Genomic DNA, 11,196 nt, shown 5'->3' on the forward strand with positions numbered 1-11,196 from the left:
TCTGAGCCGCATCTGCGACCTACACCACAGCTCACGGCAACTTCGGATCCTTAACCCACTGAGTGAGGCCAGGGATCAAACCCATGTCCTGGATACTCGCTAAAGAGTTTTCATATTTAACATCCTTTGGCCATTTACCACTAAGATCTCTGTGATTTTTTTGGCCACACCAAGGCATATGGAAGCTCCTAGGCCAGGAAACTGAGCCGCAGCTTCAACCTACACCACAGCTGTGGCAATGCTGGGTCCTTAACTCACGGCAGCAGCTCCTAGGGTAAGGTTCTAATTAGATTTGCAGGAGTGCTCTGTAAACAGCACGGAGCACACTGGCGCTCTTGACAGGTCTGGCATGGAGCAGGGGGCGGAGAAGGGGGCTGGGGAAAGACGGGGCTTCCAACACAGACGCGGCAGGGTGCCAAGCAGGCACCAAAGCTCGTCTGCTGTTTTTAGAGGAAGTTCCTGCATGCTGCACTGGCCTACTGTCCCAGGAGACTTGTGACCGTTTCCTGGCAGAGCAGACAGCGGCAGCAGGGGCACCACTAAGGTGAGCCCAATGCAAACAGCTAGGCAGGAAGGAGGACCCCCAAGGCCCCACCTGGGGTGCAGCCAGGCCACCAGTGCAGAGCTAGCCCCACACTCAGCACATGCTCAGCCTGGAGGCACGGGTGCTCCCTTCTTCCCTGGCACATGCCCACCGCTATAGACTGAGCTGTGTCCCCCAAACCTCACACGTCCAAGCCTTAACCCTGGTGTGACTGTGTCTAGGTGGGACCTTGGGAATTCCCTGGGGGCCTAGCAGCTAAGGAGTCAGCGTTCACTGCTGTGGCTTGGGTTCGATACCAGGCCTGGGAGTTACTGCGTGTTCCAGGCACAGCCGAAAAAAAAAAAGACGAGGACTTTAGGGTGATTCGGGTCATAGGAAGTCACAAGGATAAGACCCTGCGCTTGCTCGCGTGCACGCAGGACAGGAGAGGCCTCCCCGGGACCCGATCTCAGACTTCCAGCCTCAAGAACCGTGAGGAAGTCAGCTTCTGTTGCTGAAGCCACTTGGTCTGTGAGAGAACGAGCTGCCCCAGGCACCCACCCCGGAGGCACCTGGGAGAGGCCCCTGCTCGCCTCTTTCCTGCCACTGCACTCCACCCCAGCAAGAGCCTCTCCCCCAGAATCCCAGTCCCCACCCGGGGCCCCACACTCCGCTATCAACACAACATCCAACGCGATCCTTTAAAAACAATGGTCACACCACCCTCATGGCAGAATCGAGCCCGAGTTCTCACAGAACTGAGAGCCTGCCCCTCCCCACCTCCTCCCCACAGCTGAGTGGCCTGTGCACCACTCACTGCTCGCTCCGCCCAGGGCCCCTCCTCAGATCCTCTGCTCCCTCGCCTTCTTTAAGTCTTTGCTAAGACACCGTGTCTTCAGGAAGGCCCACCCCAAGACCCAATTTAAAACGACAGCCCAGGAGTCCCCATCATGGCTCAGAGGAAATGAATCTAACTAGCACCCATGAGGACGCAAATTCGATCCCTGGCCTGGCTCAGTGAGTTAAGGATCCAATGTTGCCGTGAGTTGTGGTGTAGGTCGCATACACGGCTCAGATCCTGCATTGCTGTGGGTGTGGGGTAGGCCAGCAGCTACAGCTTCAATTTGACCCCCATCTTGGGAACCTCCATATGCTATGGGTTCGGCCCTAAAAAAGACACACACACACACACACACACAAAGACAGCCCAGGAGTTCACGTTGTGGCTCAGTGGCTTAAGAACCCGACATAGTAGCTCTGAGGATGCAGGTTTGATCCTTGGCCTTGTTCAGTGGGTTAAGGATCTGGTGTTGCCATGAGCTATGGTGTAGGTCACACTCGGCTTGGATCCAGTGCTGCCATAGCTGTGACATAGGCCAGCAGCTCCAGCTCTGATTTGACCCCTAGCCTGGGAACTTCCATATGCCACAGGTGCAGCCCCCCTGCCGAAACAAACAAAAACACAGTCCAGGAGTTCCCTGGTGGCTGAGTGGGTTAAGATCTGGTGTCATTGCTGTGGCTTTGGTTACAGTTGTGTGGGTTCAATCCCTGGCCTGAAAACTTGCATGCTGTGGGTGCAGCCAAAATGAATGCATGCATGAATGAATGAATAATAAATAAAAAGGCAAGAGTGTAAGCAATTTAGAAATGAAAATATACAGAAGGTCCCGTCATGGCTCTGTGGTTAACGAATCCGACTAGGAACCTTGAGGTTGCAGGTTTGATCCGTGGCCTCACTCAGTGGGTTAAAGGATCTGGCGTTGCCATGAGCTGTGGTATAGGTCACAGATGCGGATCGGATCCACATTGCTGTGGCTCTGGTGAGGCCAGTGGCTACAGCTCCGATTAGACCCCCTAGCTTGGAAACCTCCATATGCTGTGGATGCTGCCCTAGAAAAGACCAAAAAAAAAAAAAAAAGGAAAGAAATGAAAATATACATTTAAGTCAAATAAGTTTAAAAAAAAAAAAGTCCCAGTTTTCCCCACCCCTGCCTCCCCCTCCAGAGCGGCTCTACTTCCCGCCTGACTGGCCCTCCTCTCACAAGCTACACCAGCTTTTTCTTCTTTGTAGAACCCATGTCCTCATGGATACTAGTCGGGTTCGTTACCGCTGCACCACCACAGGAACTCCTACCCCACTTCTCTCTCATGATGCGTTTTGAAATAATGGCATGCCTCCCCTCCCCACTAGAATGTTGGCTCCATAAGGGCAGGGGCTTAAGAAGGGGAATGAAATATCCATCCTGAAACACAGAGGTCACAAGAGCAAATGAGCAAGAACTCAGATCAACCTTCGTGTCCTCACAAAAGCTTTGGCCTGCACCCCAGACACTGATCAGACCACACGTGGCCACACTGGAGCGCTGCCCTTGCTCTGCAACAAGACCGGCTGACAGCTGAGGGGAGGGGCCTGCAGGTTGACACCCACTCAGGAAGACATGGTTTTCATAGTCGCTTTACTTCCAAAAAAAAGAAAGACCCGGCTGTCCTCCATTTAGAGAATGATGCGGTTTCACCCAAACGCTCTCACTGGAGGGCCTCCTGAGGGTGGGGGCCGGGCTTCGTTCTGGAGACAGTGTCTGAGCCAGCTGTCCCCGGGTGACCAGAAGGGGACTGGCGGGGGAGGGTTAGTCCTGCAGTTTGCGCTCGCATCTCTTCTCCAGGTCGGCCATCTCTTTCAGGACCAGGGCCACAGCGAACCTCAGCTCCTGGAACTTGGCCGTGGGGACCTCGAAGAGGTGTGCGGATCCATCCGAAAGCTTCAGCTGCATCAGGACGCTCGGCTGCAAGGAGCGGGTCAGGGCGCTGGTGGAGATGGCCACGTCCACTCTCCACCTAAAGTCGACAACGTGGGGCAGCCAGGCTCCCTGCTGCCTGGCCACAGAGTCAAGGAGAGGCCGCTGGCTCCCAAACACCACACTGGCCAAATCCACAACCAGGTCCTGGGGGATGCAGAGCTCCTGGAGCTGGTTCTTGAAGGCATCAGGTTTCAGGCTGGCCGGGGGCAGCCGGAGGGCCTGCTGGAGCAGGGTGTGTATGCCAGCAATCAGGGCACCCAGCCGCTCCTCAGGCAGGTCTGCACCAGCCCCGAGGCGTTGCACAGCCTCGCGGCAGTCTTCTCCCTGCAGGCTGCTGACCACCAGCTTCAACAATCTTCTGAACGTGCCCTTGTCCAGGTCCCCCAGGAGCCGCAGCATGGATGCCACCTCTGGGGGCAGCTGGGTCCCCAGGAAACTCACCCGGCCACTGTGACTGTCAGCAGGGTGATGCAGGTATGGAGCTGCAGAACCCACAGCAGACATCGCTGCTTCCTGCTCTTTGATCAGCCAGCCCAGAGGAAAGCTCCCAGCTGCAAGTGCCTGGAAGGGGGTGTGGGAGAGAAGCCCAGTGACTCCCATGGCCTTTGGGCCAGCAAATGAGGACCGATACACTCTCCACCTGCCTAATGCTGACATCAGAGGTCGGCAGGAGACAAGCAAGAGAACCGAACCACAGGGGAGCACGCATAAGTTCAAATAAATAACAGATGAAAGAATGAAGGAGAAGAAAGGTCCAGAAAGGAGTTCCTGCTATGGCTCCACGGGATGGGCGGCATCTCTTAAGTGCCAGAACGAAGATTCTATCCTCACCCAGTCCGACACGGTGGGTTAAAGTATCCGGGTTGTTGCAGCTGCGGTCAAACTGATGTGGCTTAGATCTGACCCCTGCCCGGGGAACTCCATACCCGGAGGGCAGCCGAAAAAAGGCGGGGGGGGGGGGGGGTTCCAGAGAATACAATGACACAGAAGCCACTGCCGCTACCACAGATCACTCCAGGACCAGTCTACTAACTAACTATTCCACCTGCGAGCCTCACGACTCTGCAAGAGCAGGTTATTGTTCTCACCCTACCAACGAGGAAGTCTAGGCTCAAACAAATGCCCGAGTCAAGGACTAGAACCCAGGCTCGTCTACTCAGAAGTCCCTGCTGTTTTCACCACAGCATGAGGAAACCAGACGGCGACCGCCAGGGCAGGAGGGGCTGAGGGGCGTGTGACAACAAACTTTAGGTGCAGTCCCTGAAGGAAGAGCTCGTCTCAGAGACCAACTCCAACACCTGCCTATGCACGAGAGCACCGCCCACCATAATCGCCTGGGTGCTGAAAAGAGGAGGGCGGACACAGGCCCATCACAGCCCTTGGTCCTCACAGCGCAGCGGAAAGGGGGCCCCGGGGGCCGGGGGCGGAGCTCGGGAGCACAGGGAACTCGCCACTGGCTTCGCCGTAGCCCACTCCCACCGGAAAGCCAGGCCCCTAACGCTGGCTGTCAACTACCGCCCAGTGCCAGAACGCGAGGGTTCTCCCTGGGGACCCGGCCAGGATCGGGAGAGCATTTTACTGCCCGCCACCTGACGCTCAGGCCCGGCTCCCCGGAGGCCAGCCCGCTACCCTCAGCCGACCCTTGCCCCGCCGCCGGCCTGGAGGAAGGAGCGCGCCTGGGCGGCCACCCAAGCGCGCCCGAGCCGCCGCGCCCCGGCCGCGGTCAGCGCGCTCGGGTCCCGCCCCGACCTGCCGGACAGGCCGACTGCCTCCAGAGCGTCCGGCGGCCAAGGGACCTGCACGAGTCCGCCGCCCCGCGCGGCAGGGCCACCCACTCCCAGTCCCGCCGCCCGCGCCTCCCACGCACCTGGCGAGCGGTGCAGAGCAAAGAGCTGCAGGGAGGCCCGGCCTCCGGAAGCGACCCGGAGACACTTCCGGGCGGCTCTAGACCGGCGGGTGGCCCCGCCCCCGGGACCCGCGGCCGGAAGGGCGGGGCCTAGGCCTCCGGGTTCCTCCTAGGGGTCCCGGTGGGCAAGGCGCGCTGGCGCCCTTCTCTGCGTGTCTGGTGGCGGCGGGAGAGGGCAAGAGCACGACCGTGGCCTGGGAGGGCGGCTGCACAGTGATTGTGAGCGTACCTCGCCTCTCTCCTGTACGCTTTGGATGACTGAATTGAATAGGGTGTGCATTCATCTCAATAAGGTGGTGGGGTTTGGGGTTTTTTGGTTTTTGGTTTTTTTTGCTTTTTTAGGGCGGCACCCTCGGCATATGGAGGTTCCCAGGCTAGCGGTCGAATTGAAGCTATAGCAGACCTACACCACAGCCATAGCAACGCGGAATGTAGCTGTGTCTGTGACCTACATCACAGCTCGCGGGCAACGCATATCCCTAACCCACTGAGTGAGGCCAGGGATAGAACAGGCGTCCTCATGGGTACTAGTCGGATTCGTTGCTGCTGCACCCCCAGGGAACGCCAGTAAAGAGGTGTTTTAAGAAATCAGTGAGGAGTTCCCACATTGAACTGAATGTTTATTCCTATGTTGAAACCCTAATCCCACTGTAATGGTGTTTGGAGATAAGGCCTTGGAGAGGCACTCAGGTCAGGAGGGGAGCCCTCATGCATGGTCTTAGTGTCCCTTCAGAAGAGACCACAGGAGTCAGTGGGTTAAGGATCTGGCATTGTCATTGCTGTGGCTCCAGTTTGATCCCTGGCCCAGGAATTTCCATGTACTTCAACACGAACAAAAGAAAGAGAGAGAGAGACAGAGAGCTGACTAGCTCTTTCCACTGTATGAAGACACCATCAGAATTCGGCAGTCTGCAGCCCGGTAGCTATCTTTCACTAGAATCTGACCATGCTGCCTCCTGATATCACACTTCCAGTTTCCAAAATTGTGCGAAATTAGTTTCTGTTGTTTATTACCCACCCAATCTGTAGTATTTCATTATAGTACCCCAAACAGACTAAGACAAATAACAAGTTTTGGGAAGACATGGACAAAATGAAACCCTTCTACATGGTTGGTGGGAGGGGAGAGTGGTCCAGCTACACCGGAAAAGAGTTTTGCAGTATCTTAAAAGGTTAAAAATGTTCACTATAAAAAAAAAAAAAAAGTTCCCGTCGTGGCGCTCTGGTTAACGAATACAACTAGGAACCATGAGGTTGCAGGTTCGGTCCCTGCCCTTGCTCAGTGGGTTAACAATCCGGCGTTGCCGTGAGCTGTGGTGTGGGTTGCAGACGTGGCTCGGATCCCGCGTTGCTGTGGCTCTGGCGTAGGCCGGTGGCTACAGCTCCGATTCGACCCCTAGCCTGGGAACCTCCATGTGCCGTGGGAGCGGCCCAAAGAAATGGCAAAAAGACAAAAAAAAAAAAAAGTTCATAATAGCCAAGACATGGAAACAACCTAAATGTCCATTGACAGATGAATGGATTAAGAAGATGTGGTATATGTACACAATGGAATACTACTCAGCCATAAAAAAGAACAAAATAATGCCATTTGTAGCAACACAGATGGAACTAGAGACTCATACTGAGTGAGGTAAGTCAGAAAGAGAAAGACAAATACCATATGATCTCACTTATATCTGGAATCTAATATACGACACAAACAAACCTCTCCACAGGAAAGAAAATCATGGATATGGAGAACAGACTTGTGGTTGCCAAGGGGGAGGAGGAGGGAGTGGGATGGACTTGGAGTCTGGGGTCAATAGATGCAAACTGTTGCCCTTGGAATGGATGAGCAATGAGATCCTGCTCTGTAGCCCTGGGAACTATGTCTAGTCACTTATGATGGAGCAGGATAATGTGAGAAAAAAGAAGGTATACATGTATGTGTAATTGAGTCACCTTGCTGTACAGTAGAAAATTGACAGAACACTGTAAATCAGCTATAAGGGAAAAAAAAATTTTAACTTTTAAAAAAGTTGGAAATATTTACATAGCCCAGCAATTCCATCCCTGGTTATATGCACAAGAAAAATGAAGATATGTTCATACAAAATCTTGCATAAAAATCTTAGCAACATTATTCATAATAACCAAAGATATAAAAACACAAATGTACATCAGCTGGCAAATGCATGAGCATATTGTGTTCTATCCCCTCAATGGAACAACATTCAGCAACAAAGAAGAGTGGAATACTGGCATGCTAGGACATGGGGGAACTTGCAAAATGCTGTGATGAGTGAAAGATGTCCAGCTGAAGCGGGAAAGAGGCCAAAGCATCAAACAGGCACGGGTATGGAAAAGGCTTGGTGGACGTCCAGACCAAAGTGGCTGGCCCCTCTCATGTTATCTGTTCCAGTGTCCTATGATGAGAACGCGGTGGCTCAGAGGATCTCAGCATCAGGGACTGATGGCCTGGACTGTAGGACCCTGACCCAGGCTGGGTCCGTCAGAACCTCTCTGCCTGTGAGCACAGTGAGGGAAGAGCTCAGCCTTGAACAGGCTCGTTTATGCCAAAGGCTGCCCAGCCCCCCTCAGCAGATAAGCCCCTGGTGTACTCCAGGCTCTGGGTTTAGTCAGACCTCCCACTGCTCCCCAGGACGCTTAGGCCATAATTTCTGTACAGGTTAGCTTTGGCTTTCCTGGAACTTTACCTAAATGAAGATAAGTAGTATATGCTCTTCGGGTCCAGCTTTTGCTCCACATAATGTGATTCTTTCATGCTGTTGCCGTCTGTCAGCAATCTCTTCCATTTTGTCCTAGAACAGACAGATGTGGCTTGGATCTGGCATTGCTGTGGCTGTGGCATAGGCTGGCAGCTATAGCTCTGATCCAGCCCCTAGCCTGGGAACCTCCATATGCCATGGGTTCGGCCCTAAAAAGACAAAGACAAAAAATAAAAAAAATTAAAAAAATAAAAATAAATAGAGCTGCTATGAACTTTCATGTACAAGTCTTTTGTGTATGTTTTCATTTCTCTTTGTTAAATGGTTAGGAATGAATTTCTCTGGATCAGAACAGGTGTGTGTTTAGTTTTTGTTTTTGTTTTGTTTTCTTTTTCGGCCACCCCATGGCATGTGAATTTTGTTGCTGTTATTATTACAACTCCACTTTATTGAGTTATGATTGACATGTAAAAAGCTGTGCATATTTAATGCATACAACTCGATGAGTTTGCCGATAAGTGTACGGCCATGAAACCAACACCACTACCACAAATAAACATGTCCGTCACCTCCCAGCGTTTCCTCCTGCCCCTGTATTATTATTACTTATGTGTGAAGAACACTTATATAAGTTTTATCCTCTTAGACAACTTCAAGTGTACAGTGCAGTATTGTTATCTGTACAATGTTGTATATTTCTGGAACTTATGTCTCTTGTATAACTGAAACTGTAACCTCTGACCATCACCTCCCCATTTCACCCTCTTCCCACCACCAGCATCCCTTCAACTCTCCCCATTTTACTGTTTCTATGAGTTTGGCTAATTAAAAACATTTTTTTTTTTTATATTTTGTCTGTGCACACAGCATAAAAAATTTCTGGGGCCAGGGAGCAAACTTGTGCCATACCAGTAACCAGAGCCATAGTAGTGACACCAGGCTTAACGCACTGTGTCACCAGGGAACTCCTTTGAGTCCTATTCATGTTCTGTTTCTTAACTGGGTGGGATTCACTTTGGGACAATTTATGAAACTGTACATTTATAATGTCCGTACGTGTCTTTTTCCTTTTTCGGCTGCACCCTTGGCACACGGAAGTTCTCAGACCAGGGATCAAATCTGAGCTGCAGCTGGGAGCTACACCACAGTTGTGGCAACACTGAATCCTTAACCCACTGCACCGCAGAGGGGAACTCCTTTTTGCACATTTTTATGTATGCATATTAACCAATGACCAAAAAGGGTTTGTTGTTTTTGGACCACATCCAAGGCATATGGAAATTCCTGGGCCAGGGATTGAATCCATACTGCAGCAGCGACCTGGGCCACTGCAGTGACAATGCTGGACACTTAACCCACTGTGCCACAAGGGAACTCCTAAAAGTTATTTTTAAAAAAAGGATAGTAGGTCCATTGTGTCAATTATCTCTGAGAGGTAGAATAAGATGAACACTAAAATATGCGTCAGAGTTCCTATTGAGGCTCAGTGGTAATGAACCTGACTAGTATCCATGAGGACATGGGTTCAATTCCTTGCCTCGCTCAGTGGGTCAAGGATCTGGCATTGCTGTGAGCTGTGGTGCTGCAGCTCTGATTCGATCCCTAGCCTGGAAAATTCTGTATGCTGTTGTGTGCCATTAAAAAAAAAACAAAAAAACGGGAGTTCCCATCTTGGCTCAGTGGTTAGCGAATCCGACTAGGAACCATGAGGTTGCAGGTTCGATTACTGGCCTTGCTCAATGGGTTAAGGATCCAGCGTTGCCGTGAGCTGTGGTGTAGGTTGCAGATGCGGCTCGGATCCCGCGTTGCTGTGGCTCTGGCATAGGCCGGCGGCTACAGCCCCGATTCGACCCCTAGCCTGGGAACCTCCATATGCCGTGGGAGCGGCCCTAGAAATAGCAAAAAGACCAAAAAAAAAAAAGACGAAAATTAATTATAATAACATGATAACTTAAAAAAATAATAAAATGCACGCACTGGTTTTAGCAAAAGGGAGGTCATTAGTGCAGGGAACAGCTCGGTACATTTCCACACTGGCCATGTGGCCAAGGCTGAGTTGCAGCCTGAGCTGAGTCTTGGCAGAATGCCGGAGGCTCCCTGGAAACAAAGGAAGGCAATCAATCAATCTTGTAGAATCAACTGTGATGCCGTCTTTACTGGACTTTCCATTTTGTTTCCCTTGGGGTACAGCTGCAGAGCAAAGCTGCCTGGAGGTAGTTTGGTTTGGAGTTGATGCCAAGCAGCAGAGGAATCTGCTGTCTGTGCTTCCTGTCATCCTGTGGGTCTGAGGAGCCTAAGAAATAAATGATCTGTGTCATTTGTGCTCCTTGCTGCGGGAATCTACAGAAATGTGATCGTGATCCTGTCACCTGCTGTGCTGTTATGCATGGACTGTTTGCCCAGCAATTGGCAACCCTATAAGCGGGAGGTGTATCAGTTCAGAAAGCCTCAGAAAATAAGGCAATCAAATATGTACTTTGCAGTCTTAAAACTAGAGTGATGTGCTTCCTTTCAGCCTTTTATCCTTTTATCCAAGTGCTCACCCAGTATTTACAGAATGCTTCCTACGCTCCTGCCGCTGCTGTAAGGCTGGTGGTTTCCTAGTGGACAAAACACAGCACTAGTACTACCTGATCTCATGGGGCTGCATACTCGGCTACACTGATTTCAACACTGCTCATCAGACCCCGCCAGCAGCAACACACTCTCCAGCCTGGCAGCGTTTTAATTACGTGTGACGTCTCTGCACGGTGTTTAAAGTTTTGGATATCCTCCTGCTACCTGACTGCCTCGAGCTCAGACCTGAACCGGTGGCCTGATTCCAGCAGCGCGTCTGGAAGACAAGAGGGTCCTCGGTGTCACCTAACGTCCCTACCCTTACCCCGTCCCTTCCTCCTCCGAGTGACAGGTGTGATTTAAGCACCTTCACTCGGCGTCCTTATTTGCGAGCTTGTGCTCGTTACCAACAGGAACGCAGCTGAGTGAGCCCCGCCGCCGGACTGGAGCGACCCGGCGACACGTGCGGCCCTGGAGACGGAGAGGAGGGCAGAGCGGGTCCGGCTCGAACCTACGCCCCGCCCGGAGCCAAGAGCAAGGCGTAGCGGGGCGGGTCCGCTGAACCCCGGCCGCCCGGAAGGGCGGGGCCGGGACCACGCGGCCGCTTCCGGCCCGATCGTCCCCGTGGGCCGTCCTGCGGCACCGGCTGCGGCGCCCTCCGCGGCCACCCGGCGGGGCGGGGCGTCCTGCGCGTGCGCAGCG

General features: G+C 52.6%; 1 protein-coding gene across 1 annotated transcript; it reads right to left on the reverse strand.

The window, feature by feature from the left end:
* Positions 1-2,962: 2,962 nt before the first annotated feature.
* Positions 2,963-5,258, reverse strand: COMMD5 (COMM domain containing 5). The gene is made up of 2 exons (XM_047785665.1): positions 5,189-5,258; positions 2,963-3,882 (listed from the first exon to the last, which is right to left on the reverse strand). Exon 2 carries the CDS (start codon positions 3,823-3,825, stop codon positions 3,151-3,153), a length of 675 nt encoding a protein of 224 aa, XP_047641621.1. The 5' UTR covers positions 3,826-3,882; positions 5,189-5,258; the 3' UTR covers positions 2,963-3,150.
* Positions 5,259-11,196: the final 5,938 nt, after the last annotated feature.

This window comes from Phacochoerus africanus, chromosome 6 (assembly GCF_016906955.1).
Source record: "Phacochoerus africanus isolate WHEZ1 chromosome 6, ROS_Pafr_v1, whole genome shotgun sequence".
Lineage (NCBI taxonomy): Eukaryota > Metazoa > Chordata > Mammalia > Artiodactyla > Suidae > Phacochoerus > Phacochoerus africanus.

Excerpts from the sequence above, each read along its gene's own strand:
- COMMD5 (XM_047785665.1), bottom strand. The coding sequence starts at position 3,825 with ATGTCTGCTGTGGGTTCTGCAGCTCCATACCTGCATCACCCTGCTGAC.